The sequence below is a fragment of the Procambarus clarkii genome, chromosome 67, assembly GCF_040958095.1.
Source record: "Procambarus clarkii isolate CNS0578487 chromosome 67, FALCON_Pclarkii_2.0, whole genome shotgun sequence".
NCBI classification, from domain to species: Eukaryota; Metazoa; Arthropoda; class Malacostraca; order Decapoda; family Cambaridae; genus Procambarus; species Procambarus clarkii.
The window spans coordinates 20,198,804-20,222,358 of record NC_091216.1 but is presented as its reverse complement, the minus strand read 5'-3'; the positions used below and the strand labels follow the sequence as shown (position 1 = coordinate 20,222,358).

The 23,555-nt window shown below is 43.3% G+C and overlaps 1 protein-coding gene across 1 annotated transcript; it reads right to left on the bottom strand.

Annotated features, from left to right (window-relative positions):
• Nucleotides 1-7,087: 7,087 nt before the first annotated feature.
• On the bottom strand, nt 7,088-21,675 carry LOC123767537 (axoneme-associated protein mst101(2)). The gene is made up of 6 exons (XM_069310381.1): nt 21,528-21,675; nt 18,816-18,945; nt 15,980-17,113; nt 15,074-15,328; nt 14,270-14,584; nt 7,088-9,492 (listed from the first exon to the last, which is right to left on the bottom strand). The coding sequence occupies exons 1-6, from the start codon at nt 21,585-21,587 to the stop codon at nt 8,630-8,632; spliced, it is 2,757 nt and encodes a 918-aa protein (XP_069166482.1). The 5' UTR covers nt 21,588-21,675; the 3' UTR covers nt 7,088-8,629.
• Between the last annotated feature and the right edge of the window lie 1,880 nt (nt 21,676-23,555).

The following is a 23,555-nucleotide window of genomic DNA, read 5'->3' as shown; positions in this document are numbered from 1 at the left end:
CGGAGCCGCACACACCACCATCCACACATTCCGGGCCAACAGCCACCACCGGGTCAGCAGGCGGCAGGGGAACCTCCCCACCCACTCCATCATGAGGCGACAGGTCCTGCGCCACCAACGGGGGAAAATCCTCGTCCTGGAACAAATTAACAGATGCAGCCGCAACTCCAGTGCAATCAGCTGCCAGATGCCCCTCAATGCCACAACTAAAACATTGTCGAGGCTGTCCTGCGCAGAATGCTCGCATGGTGTAGCCCATCAAGGTCACTGCGGAGGGAACAGGAGACTTGAGCCTCAGGCCAAGAGTCCGGGTCCCACGCCACCTGCCGGCAGAGATGGAGTTCATCCGGACGGAAACGACAGTCCCAAACTGGCCAAAATACCGTCGAAGCAAAGCCTCCGTGAATTCAAACGGCACACCATGCAGGACCACATACGTTACCGAGCAGCACCGGTCAGATATAGTGACGGTACCACCGTCCCCAGGGAGAGGAAGAGAGCGCCCATCGTAAAGGGCCACGAAGTCTCTATAAACAGCAGCAGAGTTAAACTTAACCAGCGCCCGATGTCGGAAAATCCGACACCATTTAATAATCATACAGATAATAGCTGTATTGTATAAACAAGTTACCCATAGAAAACGTAACTTGCAGTGGAATTACCATCTAAAGAAAACGGGATATCATCACCACATACCATTATAATTCACCAGCTATTCTGCTGGGAATTATTCTTAAATACATTAGTCTTTGGACTTTACCATCATAAAAACATCTTATATAAATTAACTTAATTATCAATATTAAAGTAGAGTAAATGTGACCCTTCTATCACTTTCTGAAATCTGGACAAGGTAAGCCAGGCGTCAGAGTGAGGGAGGACGCAGCCATTGTTGTGTCACCTCCGAGACGTGTGGAGCAAATTCGGCTCCTATCATTCTGGACAATGTCGGCCAGTAACGTCAATAGTATGGAGTGTTAAACAGCCATTGTTTATATTGAGACCAGAGGCTCACACAGGAGCAAATTCGGCTCCTGTTAATTTTACTTGGACGTAGTGTTATGGAAACCAGAAGTGTACCATTGTCAACACGCTGTCTACAAATTCAAGTTAAGTCTATCCGAAACCCGTTTATCATTCATTTATGGCCATTAATGTCAGGATATAGGGTGACCCGGTTAGATCGCGAAATCGCCTCAAACTAAAGGTAATTAAGCCAGGTCTTCATGTTCCATGTACTGTATAGTGTTTTCTCTGATATAACTTGTCATATATAGGATTCTGGCTTCACAGTTAGCGCCCTTTTGACAGGTCAAGACGAGGAAGAGTTTGTGCACCAGTTACCTGGGTGATATGGAAGCTACCTCAAAGAGGATAATTTGGTGTCTACACCCTAGTTATACCTGGTGGACTAGCCTGCTGTACTATAAGATAAGGAACCTCTTCAATGTTTAATAATGTGTAGTTAATTCTGTAGTTTGATTGGCTGCATATATATTAATTTAATAACCCCCCCCTAATGTGTAGAGGATCGATTTGTGAGATTAAGAGATTATTGCAGAAATACAGTCCACTTAACATCATACAAATTGCTATCGAAGTATACAAATTAACGTAAATATAAATTCTATATAAATTCATATAAATTAAATAAATATAAATCTCACAGGTCGGTTCCCACATTATTTGGTCATCTTCGAACCGGATGCCGGAATATTCGGTCCTATGAACCCACATTTGGTCATCTTAGTACCGGATGAACCAGTTAACCAGTGGATTCATTAAATATACTAGTGCAGTGTTATTTAAACAAAGCCAGCAGTCAAGACGGCAGCGTAGCCTCGAGGGAGCTCAGGAGCCTCCCTCAACCCAGTTCAGCTTCGTCAGCGGTTTCATGCACACCCACAGATATTTGGTGGCGTGTTATTTCGTGAAATGACAGCGCTAATATTGAAGCCAGCCTAATTAGTGACTGTGTCTTCGCGAGATTGTTCACGGATTTCGTGGTGTTACATTTCGCGAGAGATTATCTACGAATTTTGTGGAGTTTATTTCGCGAGGTCACTAATAATATTTAATACTTCTAGATAATATTAGAAGTTTCATAGAGGCTAATTAAGAGGCTATTATCAATAATTGTGTATATTATTTCTCCAAAATAGAGAATTATTTAATATATATTGCACTAGTGATCACAGTATAATATTTACTAATTGCCAACCCACAACAGGGTAGGATATTAACCTATGACTAGTTGAACTATTATTGTTCATCCTAGTCCCATTATTACAATAGTCAGTTGTACTATATTGAATAACCTAACACCATTAATGAATGGTCCAGACCCTATTTTGGGTGTAATTTTTATCAACTCGAGTTGAGTTGTGTATATAATAATTTACTTATGATCATTACACCTTTGAGTGATTAATTAGTGTCAATTCCATCCTAGGGTGATATAGAAGAGCTAACCTAAAGGTACTTCCAGTGACACTGGTTTATCACTCAAATCATTAGTGTGTATGATTGTATATATATAATGTGTATTAATTTTAAGTGCTAACCTCTAGTAGAGGTAGGATTATTGCCTAGTGAGTGCAGAATTTAACCCTAGGCTACCATCAGTGCTTGTTCAGTATTATGAGCAGCCCAAATACAAGCCCCACAAGGCTTCACCAACTAGCCAGGATGGATAATGCAGGGAGAATGAAAAGAACCCTTGCAGGTCTTAAAGGCCACTTAACAAGACAGATCAAGAAATGTGAAGATTTGTCACAACAATCTCAAGTTGATTATGCTGACCTGGAAAGCTATTATCAAGCAGCTGCAGGTAAATTTGAGCAAATCAAATGCCAAATAGCAACATATGTGGCTGAACTTGCCAACACCAATTTATCAGAAACAGAAATAGACGACATTATGGTTGATCTTGCGAATTATGAAGATCACACTCAGGCCACGTTACAGCCTTATGTCAAATTAATTGCCCAGAACAAGGCAACAGCAACAACAACAACAGTTGCATCTAATACGAGTCAAGCAGAAGCTCGACTCCCTCCAATTAATTTACCCACTTTCTCAGGAAAAGATGAGGAAGATTGGGACGAATTTTGGAACAAATTCGTTGACCTTGTAGACTCAAAACAATCTTTACCAAAGAGTAGTAAATTCTCTTATTTGCAAGGCCAATTATCAGGTGAGGCTAAAACAGTAGTATCCCATCTGAGATTAACTAATGATGGCTATGATCTGGCAGTAAAACTCCTCAAGGATAATTATGCTGATCCAGAAGTAAGAACATCACATTTAGTTCATGAGCTGTTGCATTTACCCCCACCGGAGGCTTCAGCTGATTCACTCCAAGTTTTCAAGCTGGAGGTAGAATCATTGATCAATGCCCTCAGCCTGACAGCAGATACAAACGGGGCTGAGTGGGTCTTGAAAATAATTGTCCAGGAGAAAATACCTAGGGACATATTGAGACAAATGAGTGCTCATTACAATAAAAGTATCTTATCCATGAATGAAATATCTGAAGGTTTAAAGTCAGTAGTTCATCAATTACGAACACATGACAAATTAAAACCACCAAGTAAACCCTCAGAAACCAATAATAGTAAACCACAGAGTACCAAAGGTACTCCAAATCAATCTAGACAATATAATTCAACACCAAAGTGGAACAGTGGCAGTGTGGGCGTATATGCAGTGGGACCCTCCAAGCCTATAGTTACTGTGTCACCCAAGAACGTGACACCAAAGGGTACTGGAAGCTATGGAACATGTTTGTTCTGCAATGAGAAACATTCAATGTACCACTGCTCTAATTTTCCTGATAGTGACGCCCGTGTTGAGCGACTCAAGGATTTGCAACATTGCACGAGGTGCCTCAGGAAACATAACATCAAGGACTGTGATACCCAATTACACACCTGTAATAGGTGTAACAAAGGTCAGCACCATGCAGCATTGTGCAGAGACACCAAAACAACGTCTCCAAACCCCAAGGTGGAAGATAGCATTCCCACCACAGTACAGTACTGCAAGGTGCAACAAACAAAGAGTGTCCAATCAGCAAAGTCTAAAGGTAATACGACTTTGCCTACTGCCCAAATTACCATCCTGAATAAGAGGGCCAAGGTCCATACCCGTGGGTTGTTTGACCAAGGATCCCAGAGAACATATATCACCAAAAAGTTGGCAGATGAATTACAATTAAGGCCTGTAGCCCAGATGTCATTCAACATCTCAGGGTTTGTAACAGATGCAGGACCTCAAGTCTACCAGGTGGTACAACCATCAGTACGCTTAGGCAGGTACGTCTGTCGAGTACAAGCCATTGTGGTGGACAAAATACCAGTAGACCTACAAGTTCAAGGTCTGAGAGCAACAGCCAAATTCCTGAGAAATAGAGGAATAAAATTGGCAGATAATATTAAGTCTGATCACCTCACTGACTTCGGTCTCCTTGTTGGGACAGACTATTGCCATCGATTCATCGGTAGCCCTACTAAATATCAGGGTATAACCATGTTAAACTCTGCAGGAGGTAAATTACTCTCAGGCCCAGTATCAAGCCTGAGGAGACCTATGCCTGCAGATAAACAATACCAGTAGAAATCTAAATTTGTCAGCTGATTATATTTCTCCAGTAGCATTATACTAAGGAGATTACAGTTGACTATACCAACAGAGGTTGATGTTAGTATCATCATTTGAAGCTGAAGATGAGTTCATGAGGCCTCAGTGGCAAATCAGTGAACAGTAGCCTAAAACAGCTACAAGTCACTGCGACCAATGTCACTGAACCCACTGCAGTCTCAGAACCATACTTTACTTTAATGATGAGCTATTCAATCTTCTGAATCAATTAACTAAATTAAACCCCAATAAATCTGATGACTGATTTGATACATTTATTATTTAATCAAGATGTATTTCATGGGCCTCAGTGTTTATATATCAGTGACTAGTTACCTGAAGAAACTTCAAGTTATATCTAATGTCACTGATCTCACTGCAGTCCGTGAATCATACTTGACTGTAGTACTTGATCACATTCAGTCTTCTGGGTTAAATAATATGTAATTAGGCTTGAATATTAGCCTTTCAAGAGTTGACAGGGAAATGAAATTGCATTAGACTTCTAACCCCTGCAACTCTAGTACGGGACATCCGTCCTGTACGAACAGACACACAAATGTGTGATTACTAACTACTAACATCAAATTAATCTAATAATTCGAAGGAGGAGTATCGGTGTTCGTCTGTTCTAAATAGGACTTCGACCCGTGAGCAGCCCCCTGGGGAATTATGTCGGAAAATCCGACACCATTTAATAATCATACAGATAATAGCTGTATTGTATAAACAAGTTACCCATAGAAAACGTAACTTGCAGTGGAATTACCATCTAAAGAAAACGGGATATCATCACCACATACCATTATAATTCACCAGCTATTCTGCTGGGAATTATTCTTAAATACATTAGTCTTTGGACTTTACCATCATAAAAACATCTTATATAAATTAACTTAATTATCAATATTAAAGTAGAGTAAATGTGACCCTTCTATCACTTTCTGAAATCTGGACAAGGTAAGCCAGGCGTCAGAGTGAGGGAGGACGCAGCCATTGTTGTGTCACCTCCGAGACGTGTGGAGCAAATTCGGCTCCTATCATTCTGGACAATGTCGGCCAGTAACGTCAATAGTATGGAGTGTTAAACAGCCATTGTTTATATTGAGACCAGAGGCTCACACAGGAGCAAATTCGGCTCCTGTTAATTTTACTTGGACGTAGTGTTATGGAAACCAGAAGTGTACCATTGTCAACACGCTGTCTACAAATTCAAGTTAAGTCTATCCGAAACCCGTTTATCATTCATTTATGGCCATTAATGTCAGGATATAGGGTGACCCGGTTAGATCGCGAAATCGCCTCAAACTAAAGGTAATTAAGCCAGGTCTTCATGTTCCATGTACTGTATAGTGTTTTCTCTGATATAACTTGTCATATATAGGATTCTGGCTTCACAGTTAGCGCCCTTTTGACAGGTCAAGACGAGGAAGAGTTTGTGCACCAGTTACCTGGGTGATATGGAAGCTACCTCAAAGAGGATAATTTGGTGTCTACACCCTAGTTATACCTGGTGGACTAGCCTGCTGTACTATAAGATAAGGAACCTCTTCAATGTTTAATAATGTGTAGTTAATTCTGTAGTTTGATTGGCTGCATATATATTAATTTAATAACCCCCCCCCTAATGTGTAGAGGATCGATTTGTGAGATTAAGAGATTATTGCAGAAATACAGTCCACTTAACATCATACAAATTGCTATCGAAGTATACAAATTACCGTAAATATAAATTCTATATAAATTCATATAAATTAAATAAATATAAATCTCACAGGTCGGTTCCCACACCCGATGGGTGGACAGCAGTTGGAGCCCGTACACATCGGCAACTCGCACACGCAGCATATCCAACAGGACAATCTCAAGGGCCAGGTAAGACGCACGTCCAGAAAATTCCAGACCCACGGTCTCACAGCGGCGAATAGGGGGGATGTGGGGTCCCCATGGCGCCAACGCAACAACACCCTCCCACACGGAACGCCTAGCAACAACTGGGGAGGCTTGGCGACCACGTTTAGACCCTCTGGCGGGCAGGCCAGCAATCCATTTCAAGCGTATGGTCAATACTTCCGATGTGGTTCTTAGAACACTATTGCTACTTTTCCCCTCTCAATTTAGCTTTCGCAAGTGTCGCAGTGTAACTAATGTTTTGGTGGATACAGACGTCTTCATTCGTATCTGTCTGGCCTTGATTCCAACACCTGTAGCATTGACCTATCTGCCTAAAGGCTGACAGACTTCCCAGAGGCTGTGGACAGGAACTCTTCCCCCCCCCCCCTCACTTAAGTCTTAATCATGATGTTTCATACATTTGCATAAGTTTTCTTCGCCAACAATGATTTTATTAGCGAATAACAAAATAACATGTATGAAAGAAATGTATTATGACTTGGACAAATAATTATAGGCATTAAACATCACAAAGGTTCAATAAAAAAGTTGATATTAGAGATTCTGGTGCATTTAATACAATAAAACGCGGAAAGATAATTATGGTGTTTTTTTACATGTCATGAAATATATGCGCGCGCGCACACACGAGCATTTACCCATTCAAGAACGGACATATTGAACACTAAATAAAAAGATATATTGGATAGCTGTTCCTCATGCAAGTTCCAAATACATTAATCCATCTCCTAAAAATTAGCCCAGCCCGTCTCAAGTCATACTCTTAATGACTCGGCCAAAATTGGTTTTGATAGTTCTGACCTTTAGAAATTGTTGTCAAGAAGAAAAATTAAAGAAATCTCTTTAATAAGCTAACTCCCGCCTCATTGTTGACATACTCATAATCCTCTCAGCTGACACCATCTTCCTAGTTTATATTTTCTCAACTGACACCATCTAACTAGTTTATATTTTCTCAACTGACACCATCTTCCTAGTTTATATTTTCTCAGCTGACACCATCTTCCTAGTTTATATTTTCTCAGCTGATACCATCTTCCTAGTTTATATTTTCTCAGCTGACACCATCTTCCTAGTTTATATTTTCTCAGCTGACACCATCTTCCTAGTTTATATTTTCTCAGCTGACACCATCTTCCTAGTTTATATTTTCTCAGCTGACACCATCTTCCTAGTTTATATTTTCTCAGCTGATATAATTTCGAGTACTCACTGACAATACAGTCATGTATGGCTGGGAGAACCATGCAGGTGGCATGTTTTAAGTGGGTGAAGTTGTATAAAATGTAGCACATACTAGGAGGGCAACAGCTCCGAGCTTAACAAGCCACTATGTAGGACAGAAAACAGGAGTCGCTGTTTCACCTACAGGGTTGTAAACCCAAGGAACCGCCTACCCGCCGAAGCGTCAATGCGGAAACATGGCTGTAGTTCAAAATCCACCTTGATAAAATCATCAGGAAAAATTGGGGATATCTTTAACAAGGCGCCGGCTTCCTGGCCCCCGTCGAGGCCACTAGAGGGATTGTGGCCCTTAGGTTAATTCAGGTAAAATTGTGGTGGTAGATGTTGCACATGTTAACTTTGTGCTGACATAATAATATTGTTAGCTGAGATAAACCTAAGAGTTGACACTACAGCAATCCATGTCAATTGCAGCATCACATGGTAATTACAGCAATCTATTACAATTAGGGCAACTCATAAGAATGACAGCAAATTATGGTAATTAGAGCAACCCATGATAATTGTACATGAAATAGTCATCTATCTTTGAAGTAAACACACAGGTGAGTACTGGATGATCAGTAGACTGGTTGAGGATGATGTCTTAACATAGTTCATCAAAACAGATCGTCTTAAGTTGTGAGAGTCAGGGTTACTAAGGTGTCCATATATGTAATGCTGAGGAAATGTATCCAAGTGTGGTAATAATTGGCATGACGTGGCCCAGGGTTTCCCGCCATTTCTTGTCTTTATCGTCTGCGTCCTGCCGGTGTGGTTGGTGCTACTGTGGTGGCTGGTGCTGCTGTGGTGGTTGGTGCTGGTGTGGTGGTTGGTGCTGGTGTGGTAGTTACTGCGACTGTAGTTGTGGTTGTTGTAGTTGTGGTTGTTGTGGTTGTAGTTGTTGTGGTTGTGGTTGTTGTAGTTGTGGTTGTGGTTGTTGTGGTTGTAGTTGTTGTTGTTGTTGTAGATGTAGTTGTAGATGTAGTTGTAGATGTAGTTGTAGATGTAGTTGTAGACGAAGTTGTAGTTGTAGATGTAGTTGTAGACGAAGTTGTAGATGTAGTTGTAGATGTAGTTGTAGACGTAGGTTGTAGATGTAGTTGTAGTTGTAGATGTAGTTGTAGACGAAGTTGTAGATGTAGTTGTAGACGAAGTTGTAGATGTTGTTGTAGATGTAGTTGTAGACGAAGTTGTAGATGTAGTTGTAGACGAAGTTGTAGATGTTGTCGATGTAGTCGAAGTTGTGGTCGTACTCGATGTTGTAGATGAACTTGTACTCGATGTTGTAGACGTGCTTGTACTCGATGTTGTAGATGTACTTGTACTCGATGTTGTAGACGTGCTTGTACTCGATGTTGTAGATGTGCTTGTAGTCGATGTTGTAGATGTGCTTGTACTCGATGTTGTAGACGTGCTTGTAGTCGATGTTGTAGATGTGCTTGTAGTCGATGTTGTAGATGTGCTTGTAGTCGATGTTGTAGACGTGCTTGTAGTCGATGTTGTAGATGTGCTTGTAGTCGATGATGTAGATGTGCTTGTACTCGATGTTGTAGATGTGCTTGTAGTCGATGTTGTAGATGTGCTTGTAGTCGATGTTGTAGACTGTGCTTGTAGTCGATGTTGTAGACGTGCTTGTAGTCGATGTTGTAGACGTGCTTGTAGTCGATGTTGTAGACGTGCTTGTAGTCGATGTTGTGCTGGTAATCGTTTCTGAAAAAAAGGCATTAGAAAAATATAATTCGTCTCCTGCCCGAAACGCTTTGCGTAATAGTGGCTTTAGGCATTGTATGTACTAACTCTATCTATTAATCCAACAAACTTTGTTAAATCTCTTTATGTATGTACCTTACCTAAATAAATATTTATTTATTTATTTATTTATTTATAAATATTAAACTACCAACTGAGGTTAACGACGTATATGGGGATATACCTTACTCCCTTGATCAGAATGTTTTGCTAAATCCGAAGTTGTAAATTGTCAGTTATATTTTGAGCGATGAAAATTATGCAAGATCACCCCCCCCCCTTCCCCCATCACAAACATACTCACCCACCCCTCCAACACACATACTCACCCCCCCCCCCCCCCGCCCCCTTCTACAATCACGTACTCACAAACCCCCACACACACATGAGAGGACTCAAGACAGATGAAGACAGAGACTACAGGACGACCTGAACAAATTGGAAGACTGGTCTAGAAAATGGCTACTAAAGTTCTACTCAGGGAAGTGTAAAGTAATGAAATTAGGCAAAGGGAGCAGAAGGCTGAACACATGGTATCATCTGGGAGGTGAAATCCTGCAAGAGTCAAATAGAAAGATCTGGGGGTTGATATCACACCGAACTTGTCCCCAGAGGCCCCACAACAAAAGGATATCATCAGCGGCATATGTTAGATTGTCCAACATAAGAACTGCCTTTAGAAACTTGGGTACCACAGGGGTCAATTTTGGGGCCAACCCTATTTTGTCATGTACATTAATGACATGGATGGGAATATTACAAATCACATCATCAAATTTGCAGATGACACAAAGATTTATGGTAAAGTGGGAAGTGAAAATGAGATTGAAGCCTTACAAAGAGATCTATGTGAACTCCACAAATGGAAGACTGGCTAATGTTTTATAATGTCGACAAATGTAAGACGTTGCATGTGGGACATAATATTCCTCGTCACAACTACCAAATTAAAAAAAAAAAATACCTTACAGCTGTGTTTAAACATACACATTTGCTCTGGCGGCGAATGTGAACGTAGTAATATCACTCGGATAATAGTAATCTTCAATCACTTGTTGATTAAAGATTAAGCAACCTAAGAGGTGGCACGGGCCCGTAAGTTTTTTTTTTTTCGAGTGAATGTTATCTTTGGTCGTGAAAAATCACTCGTTCACCGTTAAATATGCAAATACATGACAACTACAATGACGGCTTGAATTTATTCACTTCTTTTATTAAATTTACTTTGAGCACTTCTACCGCTACCGCTGTGGATTACTCTTTCGAAGTCTCATTCGTTCATTTGACTTTTACCCTATCGATGACTTTCATAAATCACGATTAAAGGCACCCGCACCCTGACGATGTCGCTGAAGTGTAGTGTACCGTCGTCGATGTCCGTGTTGGGTTACACGCTCCGCTGCCAGTATCGGGTAACAACCGCACACCTGTTATCGGTGTGGTCACGAGGGTCATCTGGCTGCAGCGTGCGACGTGGGAGCGACTGGTAGGGTGCTTATTTTTCGTATGGAGGATTTCCCGCCTCTGTTGCGTTCGGACGGTTCTGAGGACGGAGTGGGTACTGTGCCTGAGGCACAGTACCCACTCCGTCTGATAGCCTGCCTGCTGCTCCGCCTGTTGAGGCGAGTTCTCTGGCCTGTGCGACACGTCTGGTGACTGCTGTGGCCCCTGGGGTTGTTGAGCCGGTGTGGGTGGGTGTCGGGCCGTCGCCTGCGCTGCGTGTAGTGCAGGATGTCCCAGTGGAGGTTCATGTCCCGCCCCCGCCTGTGGAGTGGTACCGGCTCCCGGGGACGCGGGTTCTGCTGTTTTGGAGGGGGGCTTCGGCAGGGGGAGGTGCCTGCCGTGCCTGTGTGTGTTGGCGACTGTAGTTCTGCTACTTCCATCCCTTTGCAGAAGCGTGCGCGTCGGTGTTCTGAGGCTGTTTCCCTGGATGATGTGTTCTGAGGCTGTTTCCCTCAGTGTGGGCGATGTGGCCTCTTCGGACGGTGCGGGTGTGGCCTGTGTGGATGTGAAGATGGTGGCCGTGCCTGGGGGGGGGGGGCCTGCTGGGAGTGGTGTGGTGCGGCCTGTCTCGAAGCGTTCGCGGCGGGCTTGGAGTGTCCCCCCTTCGTGGTGTGCCTTGGGAGGAGGTGGGGGAGTATGGTGCTCTGGTGTCCCCCACCATGGATGACGGGGCTGTGAGGGGCTCCGAGTTGCTGCCTGTGTCCCCCCCCCCCCCTCTGCGTCTTCTGCTGTTGGATCCCCACGGTGGGGGGTTGCCCCTGATGATCGGGACCTCGTCGTGGTGTTGCGGAAAGATGTGCGCCGGGGGGCCTCGGCTCCTGTGCCCTGTGGTGGGGTCGATGCCGCGCTTGCATCCCCTGCGGTTCCCCCTCCTTCGTTGCCCCGGTCTGGTGGTTGCCTAGTCCCGGCTGCCGGGGTCGTGACCTGTGAGGGTCAGGTGTTGGGCCCTTATCGGGATGCCCGGGTGCTTCCGATCCCGTGGTGCTCATCCACTGTCTGGGTGTCGCAGGTGAAGGAGTTTGTTTATAAGGTGCCGGATAAGATGTCTCCGCCGAAGGCGCCGCCTGGTGGCCGGGTGTCCTTTGACTCGTGGGTGGTTTGGGGAGCGTACTGCTTGCTCTTTCCGATACACAAGTTCCCGGAGAAATATTATTTGATGCCTTGCGCACAGCGCTACGCCGTGCGTAAATCAGCTGCCGCCGTGAACTCGACATCCCGCCCTACGGTGCGGCGAGTTTCCCTCTAACGTCCACCTCTGTTTTCGTCGCCACTCCTCTCTCTACAGCCCGCCACAACTAACACTTTTGACTTTCTTCTCGTCCTCAACGTCAACGCGTCTCCCAACATCTGTCCTGGTGCAGTCATCGGGAGGGTAAACCCTTCATGCATATTGCACCTACTCTCAAGAAGAAGAAATTATGAACAGGGCCCCTCAGGAGAAACACGGGACGCAAGCCACGTTAGCAGCGACACCCAGGACCACACACCACGCCGGGGTAACAACATCTCACCTAATATTCGTGTTGATCGTTTGACTTGCTTGCCTGATGTCCCTCGGGGTCATTTGTCTCTCGGTATACTCTTTGGTGAATCCGATACCCTTGATATCGCTCGCCTTACTTGCTTTTGTTCTTGTATTGACATCATAAGTATTTAGCGCCTTATAAATATCAAGCGACACACTTGGAGGTACAGTCTTCCTGGCTTGGCGCCTTCTTTTGATAATTACTTACAGTTTGTGGCGTACCAAGATATTTACTCTATCCAAGTATCTACACCTTAATATGTGACCTACTGATGTGTTTACACCATAGTATGCTGTCTACTCGGATATTTACACTATAGTACGGGGGCCTGATATATTTACACTATAATACAGGGGCCTGATATATTTACATAAGACTACGGGAATCCTGATATATTTACACTATAGTACGGGGGCCCCTGACATATTTACACTATAGTACGGGGGCCCCTGACATATTTACACTAGTACGAGGGGACTGATATATTTACACTATAGTAGGCAGTCTACCCATATATTTACATTATGGTATGCATGAGTGAACCATGATGTAAATATATCGGTAGACATACTATAAAATATAAGAGTTTGTTCATATGCAAAATTTTTTTTACCCAGGTTAGGTTAGGATCGAAATGAAGCCTACTTAACGGGGGGGGGGGCTAAGTCCACTATGGCCAGGGCGCTCGTCCTTAGAATAAAGAGCAAGGATGTAACTGCTCATAGGATCTATATATTTGTTGTAGACAGCATACTATTGTGTAATCCTCCCGGTAAACTGCTTGCTATAGTATAATCCTTCCGGTAAACCGCATGCAATAGTGTAATCCTCCCGGTAAACCGCTTGCTATAGTATAATCCTCCCGTTAAACTGCTTGCTATAGTATAATCCTCCCGGTAAACTGCTTGATATAGTGTAATCCTCCCTGTAAACTGCTACTATAATCCTCCCGGTAAACTGCTTGCTACACTACGGGTGCCTCGTAGCCTGGTGGATAGCGCGCAGGATTCGTAATTCTGTGGCGCGGGTTCGATTCCCGCACGAGGCAGAAACAAATGGGCAAAGTTTCTTTCACCCTAAATGCCCCTGTTACCTAACAGTAAATAGGTACCTGGGAGTTAGTCAGCTGTCACGGGCTGCTTCCTGGGGGTGGAGGCCTGGTCGAGGACCGGGCCGCGGGGACACTAAAAAGCCCCGAAATCATCTCAAGATAACCTCAAGATACAGTATAATCCTCCCGGTAAACTGCTTGCTACAGTATAATCCTCCCGGTAAACTGCTTGCTACAGTATAATCCTCCCGGTAAACTGCTTGCTACATTATAATCCTCCCGGTAAACTGCTTGCTACAGTATAATCCTCCCGGTAAACTGCTTGCTACTGTATAATCCTCCCGGTAATCTGAATGCAATAGTGTAAACCTCCCGGGAAACTGCTTATTATATTGTAAACGTCTCTGTAGTCTGCATACTATAGTAGTATCCACATTTCAATAGCAGTCGGGAGGAACACCCATGAAATATGAATGGAGATGGGAGAGGAGGAAGTAGAGCAGAGTAACAGAGAGGAGGAAGGAGACCAGAGAGTAACGGAGAGGAGGAAGGAGACCAGAGAGTAACGGAGAGGAGGAAGGAGTCCAGAGAGTAACGGAGAGGAGGAAGGAGACCAGAGAGTAACGGAGAGGAGGAAGGAGACCAGAGAGTAACTCACGTGGCCGGCAGCACTTGCAGTGGCCTCCGTGGCCGTAGCCGCTTCTCACGCCGCGACACTCGCCCAACGCGTAGTAGCCAGGCCGGCAGGGGTGCTCGAACTCCACGCAGTAGCCGCCGGCGTAGGTACACTCTGAGGACGGACTGCAGGAAGCTGGCGGAGGTTTAACGGGGTGCGGAGGTTTAACAGGGGGCGGTGCGCAACACTGGCAGTTGTGGCCCTTGCACCCCTTGTGTATGACCTGTTCATGCCCCTCACAATGCTCCTTGCACCGACCATGGTGCTTCTTGCACTGTTTCTTCTCGCTGCAAGTGGCTGTCAAGGATAATATCAGCTGTTAGTGTGCTAGAATGGCAACCGGAAGTAAGGTCAATATCAGGAGAAAGCGCTAAGCCAGTGCGACTATATAGTACTTGGAAAGAATATGAAACCAAGGATATGGGATGGGACGGAGTGGAGGAATGGTGCTCAACTACTTGCACCATCGGAAATTGAACGCCGACCTGCAAGAAGCGAGGGCACTTTTATGTAAGTTGCCAGGACCAGAGACAGTACAAGAATCACATGACTTATTGGACATAGAAAAATATATACTTTGTCAGCCAGTATATTAATTCTTGCAAGCACTTCATTGGAAATTATAAAACATACGCATGTACGGGTACCACACACACACACACACACACACACACACACACACACACACACACACACACACACACACACACACACACACACACACACACACACACACACCTGCATGAGAAAGACACATACTGCGAAATATATGCCTAAGTATCTTACATTTGTAGAGGCAGCAGACACAGCCGCCCTTGCAGCCCTTGGTGGCGAAGTTGCCGGTGGAGCACTCCTTCTCCGTTGTACACTTGCCACCCTTCTTCAGACACGATTTCTTCGTCTTGCAGGGTTTAGCCTTCTTCAGACAACACATGCACCCCATGCCCTTACACCCCTTCTTCAACTCCGTCTCCTTGCCGCTACACTTACTTCGACAAACTCCTCCTGCACTTCTGCATTTTTTCTTAGGTGTGCATTTGGCTAGAAAGATTAATGATAAGAGTCAATACACTTTCGGTTACCTTGCCTGCGTATAAATAAGATATAAATATAACAAGCACTCACTTGGACAATATTAATATTTCATAAAGTTACGTTCATGGTTCCATCTGTCCTCTCGGCTTTAAGCATGAATTGAAGGCTTCGGGTGGGTGAGGGGTTCTATGAGTTTATAACCCCGTGGGTGAAGGAGTATGTCCTGTGTTCTGTCCTACAGTGTGGGTTGCTCCTTGTTTGTGTTACATCTGACCTTTTGAAGACGTTGTCTGGATCAATATCCTCCAAATTGTTCAATATATTACAGGTTTCAATGTTTCCTTCACCCTGATGGTTGAGTGTCACCCTTCACCCTGATGGTTGAGTGTTACCCTACACCCTGATGGTTGAGTGTTACCCTACACCCTGATGGTTGAGTGTCACCCTTCACCCTGATGGTTGAGTGTTACCCTACACCCTGATGGTTGAGTGTTACCCTACACCCTGATGGTTGAGTGTTACCCGTCACCCTGATGGTTGAGTGTTACCTTCACCCTGATTGTTGAGTGTTACCCTTCTCCCTGATGGTTGAGTGTTACCCTTCACCCTGATGGTTGAGTGTTACCCTTCACCCTGATGGTTGAGTGTCACCCTCACCTGGATGACAACAGCCACAGTCGCCACCACAGTCGTCATCCCGCCACTCGCCGGAGGAGCACTCGTTCCTCAAGGTACAAGTGCCACACTTGCCCTCAGACTTGGGGCACTTGGCTTGGTCATAACCGGATTTTCCTGCTGATAACTTGGCTTTGTCCAGGCCTTCCCTTCTGTCACTCACTTTGACTTCACCTTTGGTCTTGTCAACACTTTTGGCGTTACCTTTCTTCAGTGTCTTCTTCCCCGGACTTTTCCTAGATTTGGCTTTATTGTTCTTCAGTGTCTTTTTCCCCAGACTTTTCCTAGATTTGGCTTCACCTTTCTTCAGTGTCTTCTTCCCCAGACTTTTCCTAGATTTGGCTTTGTTTTTCTTAATTGTTTTCTCTCCTAAACTTTTCCTGGATTTGTCTTTACCGTTCTTCAGTGTTTTCTTTCCTAGATTTTTGGGTGATTTTCCATTTTTATTTCCAAAATTATTCCTCAGTTTTTCTTTTCCATTCTTGCTCTTTTCCATTCCGATATTTTTATTGGATTTGCCGTTTTTCCCTTTAACCTTCTTCTGCCTTTTCTTTGCACTCTCTTTTGGGTTTCTTTCTTGCTTCTTGTATATTTTCTTGAGCTTTCTTTGGTTCTTCCTGGGATTTGTACTCGGAATATTTTTGTCCGTTTTGGAAAGTTTTTCGATTTTGGGCGATGTGTTTGGCTCAGTTTTGTATAATTTCTTGGATCTTCTTTTTCCATTTATTGACTTTTTCTTCAGTTTTTGTAATCTCTTCCTGGATTTGTTCTTGGGATTCTTTTGTTTCTTATTGGATATTTTCTTACGGTTTCCCTGTTTCCTTTTAATTTTCTTTGGTTCTTGTTCTTTCTTTGCCGTTTTCTTTATATTCTTACTTTTCTTCGAAGTTTTATTGCGTTTCTCTGGTTTCATTTCAGAAATGTTCTTCTTTTGTCTGTTCGTACGCGTTTTCTTAGACGAGTTCTTATTGTTTTTGGCAGTTTTCTTTCTCTCAGTTTCCTCCCTCACACTTCGTTTTGTTTTGTTTTGCTTGTTTACATTCTTTGATATTTTCTCCTCATATTTTCTTCCCAATATTAAGGATTTTCTTGCTGGAGCGCCAGTCCCCGTCGTACCTGGGGAGAGGAACGACGCCATATTATGATGGTCAGAATGTATAGCACTCCACTCAACACAACACAATATAACACCACTCAACACAACACAATATAACACCACTCAACACAACACAATATAACACCACTCAACACAACACAATATAACACCACTCAACACAACACAATATAACACCACTCAACACAACACAATATAACACCACTCAACACAACACAATATAACACCACTCAACACAACACAATATAACACCACTCAACACAACACAATATAACACCACTCAACACAACACAATATAACACCACTCAACACAACACAATATAACACCGCTCAACACAACACAATATAACACCACTCAACACAACACAATATAACACCACTCAACACAACACAATATAACACCACTCAACACAACACAATATAACACCACTCAACACAACACAATATAACACCACTCAACACAACACAATATAACACCACTCAACACAACACAATATAACACCACTCAACACAACACAATATAACACCGCTCAACACAACACAATATAACACAACACAATATAACACAACACAATATAACACCACTCAACACAACACAATATAACACAACACAATATAACACAACACAATATAACACCACTCAACACAACACAATATAACACCACTCAACACGCCGCATTTGTTATCATAAACACATAAATTAATTACTTAAGTACATGCATTACAATTTGGACGCATTAATGTTGCAAAGTTACACGCCATACTGCGTACGCTGGGTTGGGTTGGCAAAGTACAAAGCACTCACTATTATCAACTGGAATAGTCCATATTTTGTATATAAACGTCGTGAACCCGACGGCTTTTAATTAGTTCTAAGGATAGAAGGACGAGGTAAGACGATATAGAGGCTGCCAGGTATCTAAGGCTTTTGCGTGTAGTTAGGCTAACAAAGTTACGGCAACTGTCATGGCGAGTAGGTGCATATTGACTCAACACAAACTTACAAAATCAAACAATATGGCCGGAACGCTGCGTGTTAGTGGCATATTGTCTCTGACTATCGGGAGACTGTAGGTGGACCCGCTGGTGTGGAGTCTCTTGAGGTTATCTTGAGATGATTTCGGGGCTTTTTTAGTGTCCCCGCGGCCCGGTCCTCGACCAGGCCTCCACCCCCAGGAAGCAGCCCGTGACAGCTGACTAACTCCCAGGTACCTATTTACTGCTAGGTAACAGGGGCATTCAGGTTGAAAGAAACTTTGACCATTTGTATCTGCCTCGTGCGGGAATCGAACCCGCGCCACAGAATTACGAGTCCTGCGCGCTATCCACCAGGCTACGAGGCCCCCTACGGAGTGGCTACAGTTTTGATAAGCGGAAGCGAGGGAGCAACGGAAAATTGGAAATTTAGGTTGATGAGGCGTTTAAGAAAATCTGTATGGCTCTCCCATTATGACTTTATACGTACAGTGTTGCTAAATACTGTGGTGGTTGTTGTCTGATTCAGGGGCGACGACGGCAGGTGTCCCGGATATGCCTTGGTGTACTTTTAATTGTTGTGGTATGTGTTTGTTGTTGTATTGGTTAGTTCATCGTCTCAATGGTCGCCAGTATTATGGCTCTGGAGGCCTATGGTGGGAGGTTTATATGTACAAGCCGATGCTGGTGGCCCTTGACGGTGCACTAGGCTACGTCGTCACAACTTACCATTATAACAGCACACGGCGCTGGGACCACAGTCTTTCTCAGCCAACACAGTATGGCACTTGTTGACATCTTCCTTTAGACAGTCTCCTCCAGCTGACTTACAGGCACTCCCCACCTCACTTTGCTTCTGCTGAAAATACACGAAGATTCATTTTTTCTTCAAATATATATATTAGCTTAAATAAATAAATAACCGCAGGAGACGGTCTATGTTAAGAACTTAAGACTACCTTATCTCTACGGAACTATTACAACTGAACCAGTGATGTGGTCACGGTACTGTAACTAGAATCAAGGTAGAGATCTAAAGCGTCTTTATTCCCCACATACACACAAACAAGCGGGCGCGACACCTCTTATGAGTAAGATAGAAATTTGCTGAGAAAATATAAAAAATCTTGTATTAAATATTATCCTAGGAGATTTGAATCTTCAGATTTTGAATTAAGAGAATACTGGAAGAGGGAAACAAAAGCCTGCTAGAAAGGTGACGAACCTGTGTGACGAAGTATTTATGTAGCCAAAACAGTAGTTTATAACAATGTAGCATGATTATTTATGCAAGTTCTAAAGTTTCCAGAACTTGCAGGTAATTAATTGCTTTATTAAAAAAATTAAACAAATTCTGGCGTTCGCATCTACTCAAGTCACCGTCGTAAAATCACGGAGGTAGCACATAATTGTCAAAATGGAGATGTGATGTAAGACACATTCACATCTTTTCATAGAACGGAAACAACATTGTAAAAGATGTAGGAACATTGAGGTGAGGCGACATGAAGCGAAGACAAGTTAAACACAGCAGCAGCCATCAGAACCTTCACATTGGTATGCCGCCACACTGATGTTAATGCTTGCGATCACTTATGCTTTTCTGCTTGGGCTACTGCTATGTGTTCGCATCACTCTTCAAGCACACGCCTTATCAGCACTACCAAGTATACCAACATGTCTTACTGGTCATATAGATGCTGCAGATAGATGGAATTACTGGTGTCAATTTCACTTTGCCTCAGATCTACAAGATCTTGTTGAAGTTCTCGGTGTGCTGCTGCTCTCAGATGGCTCAGTAACCTTGGATTGTCAATGAGCAATCTGAGAGCAGCAGTACACCGAGAACTTCAACAAGATCTTGTAGATCTGAGGCAAAGTGAAATTGACACCAGTAATTCCATCTATCATACTTTCATGCAAGAGGAGCCACACATCTATGGATCATCCAATAAAATCAGCAGACTTCTAGATGTTACTACTGCTCGGCTTAGACTCGGTTACAAGTATCTCTGGGAATTCTCATTATCTGCTGATGTAGACCTGACCAAATGTAAACTGTGTCAACAAAATTATTCGCACACCCTCCGTCACTATGTGATGGAGTGCGAAAAGATACGTGAATTTAGAGACAATTCTATAATCAATGTTCCAGCGATGTGTAAATATTTCATTCAAAATGATCTACTACCAGAAATTTTAGCCAAATATCCCCAGTTTGCTAACTGTAGGTAGTAACTAAGTGATTGTAACCTATCCACCAGCTGCCCACTGGATGGGGGGCGGTGTGCAGGACAAACATATAAATTTTGACACTAGCTCTCCACATATGTCAGTTGCTTAATTTAGAACCTGTACTTGAGGTCGATCTCGAACCCATTGTTGATGTGACGACTTACATTGAATTTTGTAACTAGCTCATCAAGATTGTAACTTGCTTAGCTAAATGAATTGTGGGGTTCAGTCCCTGAGCCCATTATGTGCCTCTGTAACCCTTTCCACTACCGCCCACAAGCTGGGTATGGGATGCATAATAAATGAACTAAACTAACTATTGGAAGTGCCTCAGAGCGCTCATAATGTAATCTCTGGTGTAAGTCCAAGACCGGGCGACGAAAATCCTCCCAGAACTAAGTTATCTCTCATATATCAGCAACGGTTAAGAGCCTCAGAACTAACAACACTGCAAACCTGACATGACAAGGCTGATCTCGTCGAAACCTTTAAAATACTAAATAAAATGGAGGACAATGATCAAGACCACTTCTTTAATAGTTCAGATGTAATACATACAAGGAGCTACGGGTTCAAACTCAGCAGTTGGGTTGCTACTCGACTCACAATCGGGAATCCAATGTTCGAATTCAAGGCGAGAAAGAAATGGTTGGGTACATTTCCTTTCACCCAATGCCACTGTTCACCCAGCAGTAGCAGGTACCCGGGAATCAGTTAACTATAACTGTCATGGGGGGTTGCATCCTGAGGAAGATCAGTAGTTCCAACTTGTGGGGACCTCGATATAAGCCTAAAGTATATATACACACATCCTACCTGTCACCGACAAAGCTACTTAAAATGTCACAATATAGGACAGAAAAACAGATGTTTTTTCACCGATAAGGTTATAAACCCATGGAATCGCCTACCCGCCGAAACCGTAAATGCCAAGGTGTTACTGCAGTTCAAAATCTAGAATGATAAAATCTTCAGGAAACATGGGAGACCTCTGACAAGCCACCGGCTTACTGTCCCTGTCGAGGCCACTTAGAGAGATGGTGGTCCTCAGGTAAATATAAAACACATACTAGAAAGATTCGACAGAGAGTGTACCGTAGACTGAGCGCAGATAAGTGTAGAGGGGTAGCATGAGGGAAGACTGAGGGTAAGGATGAGAGCCCCATATACCACTAATGCGGTGCCCGGACCACCACGCTAAGTTACCTCAGCCCGGACAAGGGCGACGATGGCCACACACACCACCACCAACTTGGAGAGCCTCATGTTGCCGGAGTGTCGACTAGGGCTGTTGTCCTGTGTTAACCTCTGGCTGTTGACGACTGCTGCTGTACAGTTCAGGAGCTTCCTGGGCCGGCTGATAAAGCCTTCTGCACCCCTGATGCAGCCTTTCCTACCTTATATGTTGCATGGAACACCTGTCACACGGCACACCTGAACCACTGAGGGACAGGGAAATATCGTCATGATTTTTCAGATTAAAATCTCTATTGTTATTTTAGTAGTGCAGTTGTGCAGCTACAATGGCGCGTTTGTTTATTCTTCAGTCCACCTTGTAGGCTGTAAAGGGAGATACAATCTGATATCATGATAAACAAACATATCCCTAACACGATTACAACTTGATATCGGGTATATCAAACAGCAGGTTGTAGCGCTTGGTCTTTAAAGATTTACGCGGGAAGGTTGTAGAGAGAACAAGCAAGCATATAATGGCTGCTGTTAGGGAGGTCTGCTGTTGACACCATATGACACACTGTTGTATGGGTCGCAAGCTGGAGGGAAGAGTCATGAAGGACACACCCATAGTAAAGTGTGTAAAGCTGGCTACACTGAACATACAACACACCTAATTTTTAATACTACAACACCAATATTATTTATAAGTCTTTTCAGTCCCAAGTGTGTAGTGCCATGCCCAATGCTTTCAGTATATATATATATATATATATATATATATATATATATATATATATATATATATATATATATATATATATATATGTCGTACCTAATAGCCAGAACGCACTTCTCAGCCTACTATGCAAGGCCCGATTTGCCTAATAAGCCTAGTTTTCATGAATTAATGTTTTTTCGACTACCTAACCTACCTAACCTAACCTAACCTAACGTTTTCGGCTACCTAACCTAACCTAACCTATAAAGATAGGTTAGGTTAGGTTAGGTAGGGTTGGTTAGGTTCGGTCATATATCTACGTCAATTTTAACTCCAATTAAAAAAAATTGACCTCATACATAATGAAATGGCTAGCTTTATCATTTCATAAGAAAAAAATTAGAGAAAATATATTAATTCAGTAAAACTTGGCTTATTAGGCAAATCGGGCCTTGCATAGTAGGCTGAGAAGTGAGTTCTGGCTACTAGGTACGACACATATATATATATATATATATATATATATATATATATATATATATATATATATATATATATATATATATATATATATATATATATGTGTGTGTGTGTGTACTCACCTAATTGTACTCACCTAATTGTGCTTGCGGGGGTTGAGCTCTGGCTCTTTGGTCCCGCCTCTCAACCGTCAATCAACTGGTGTACAGATTCCTGAGCCTATTGGGCTCTATCATATCTACATTTGAAACTGTGAATGGAGTCAGCCTCCACCACATCACTTCCTAATGCATTCCATTTGCTAACTACTCTGACACTGAAAAAGTTCTTTCTAACGTCTCTGTGGCTCATTTGGGTACTCAGCTTCCACCTGTGTCCCCTTGTTCGCGTCCCACCAGTGTTGAAAAGTTCATCCTTGTTTACCCGGTCGATTCCCCTGAGGATTTTGTAGGTTGTGATCATGTCCCCCCTTACTCTTCTGTCTTCCAGTGTCGTGAGGTGCATTTCCCGCAGCCTTTCCTCATAACTCATGCCTCTTAGTTCTGGGACTAGTCTAGTAGCATACCTTTGGACTTTTTCCAGCTTCGTCTTGTGCTTGACAAGGTACGGGCTCCATGCTGGGGCCGCATACTCCAGGATTGGTCTTACATATGTGGTGTACAAGATTCTGAATGATTCCTTACACAGGTTCCTGAACGCCGTTCTGATGTTAGCCAGCCTCGCATATGCCGCAGACGTTATTCTCTTTATGTGGGCTTCAGGAGACAGGTTTGGTGTGATATCAACTCCTAGATCTTTCTCTCTGTCTGTTTCATTAAGTACTTCATCTCCTATTCTGTATCCTGTGCCTGGCCTCC

Coding starts and splice junctions, on each gene's coding strand:
- LOC123767537 (XM_069310381.1), bottom strand. CDS start 21,587: ATGAGGCTCTCCAAGTTGGTGGTGGTGTGTGTGGCCATCGTCGCCCTT. Junction 17,114..18,815: donor CGCCGTGTGCTGTTATAATG/GTAAGTTGTGAC, acceptor TCCTCTCCCCAG/GTACGACGGGGACTGGCGCT. Junction 9,493..14,269: donor CTGCAAGTGCTGCCGGCCAC/GTGAGTTACTCT, acceptor CCTTTTTTTCAG/AAACGATTACCAGCACAACA.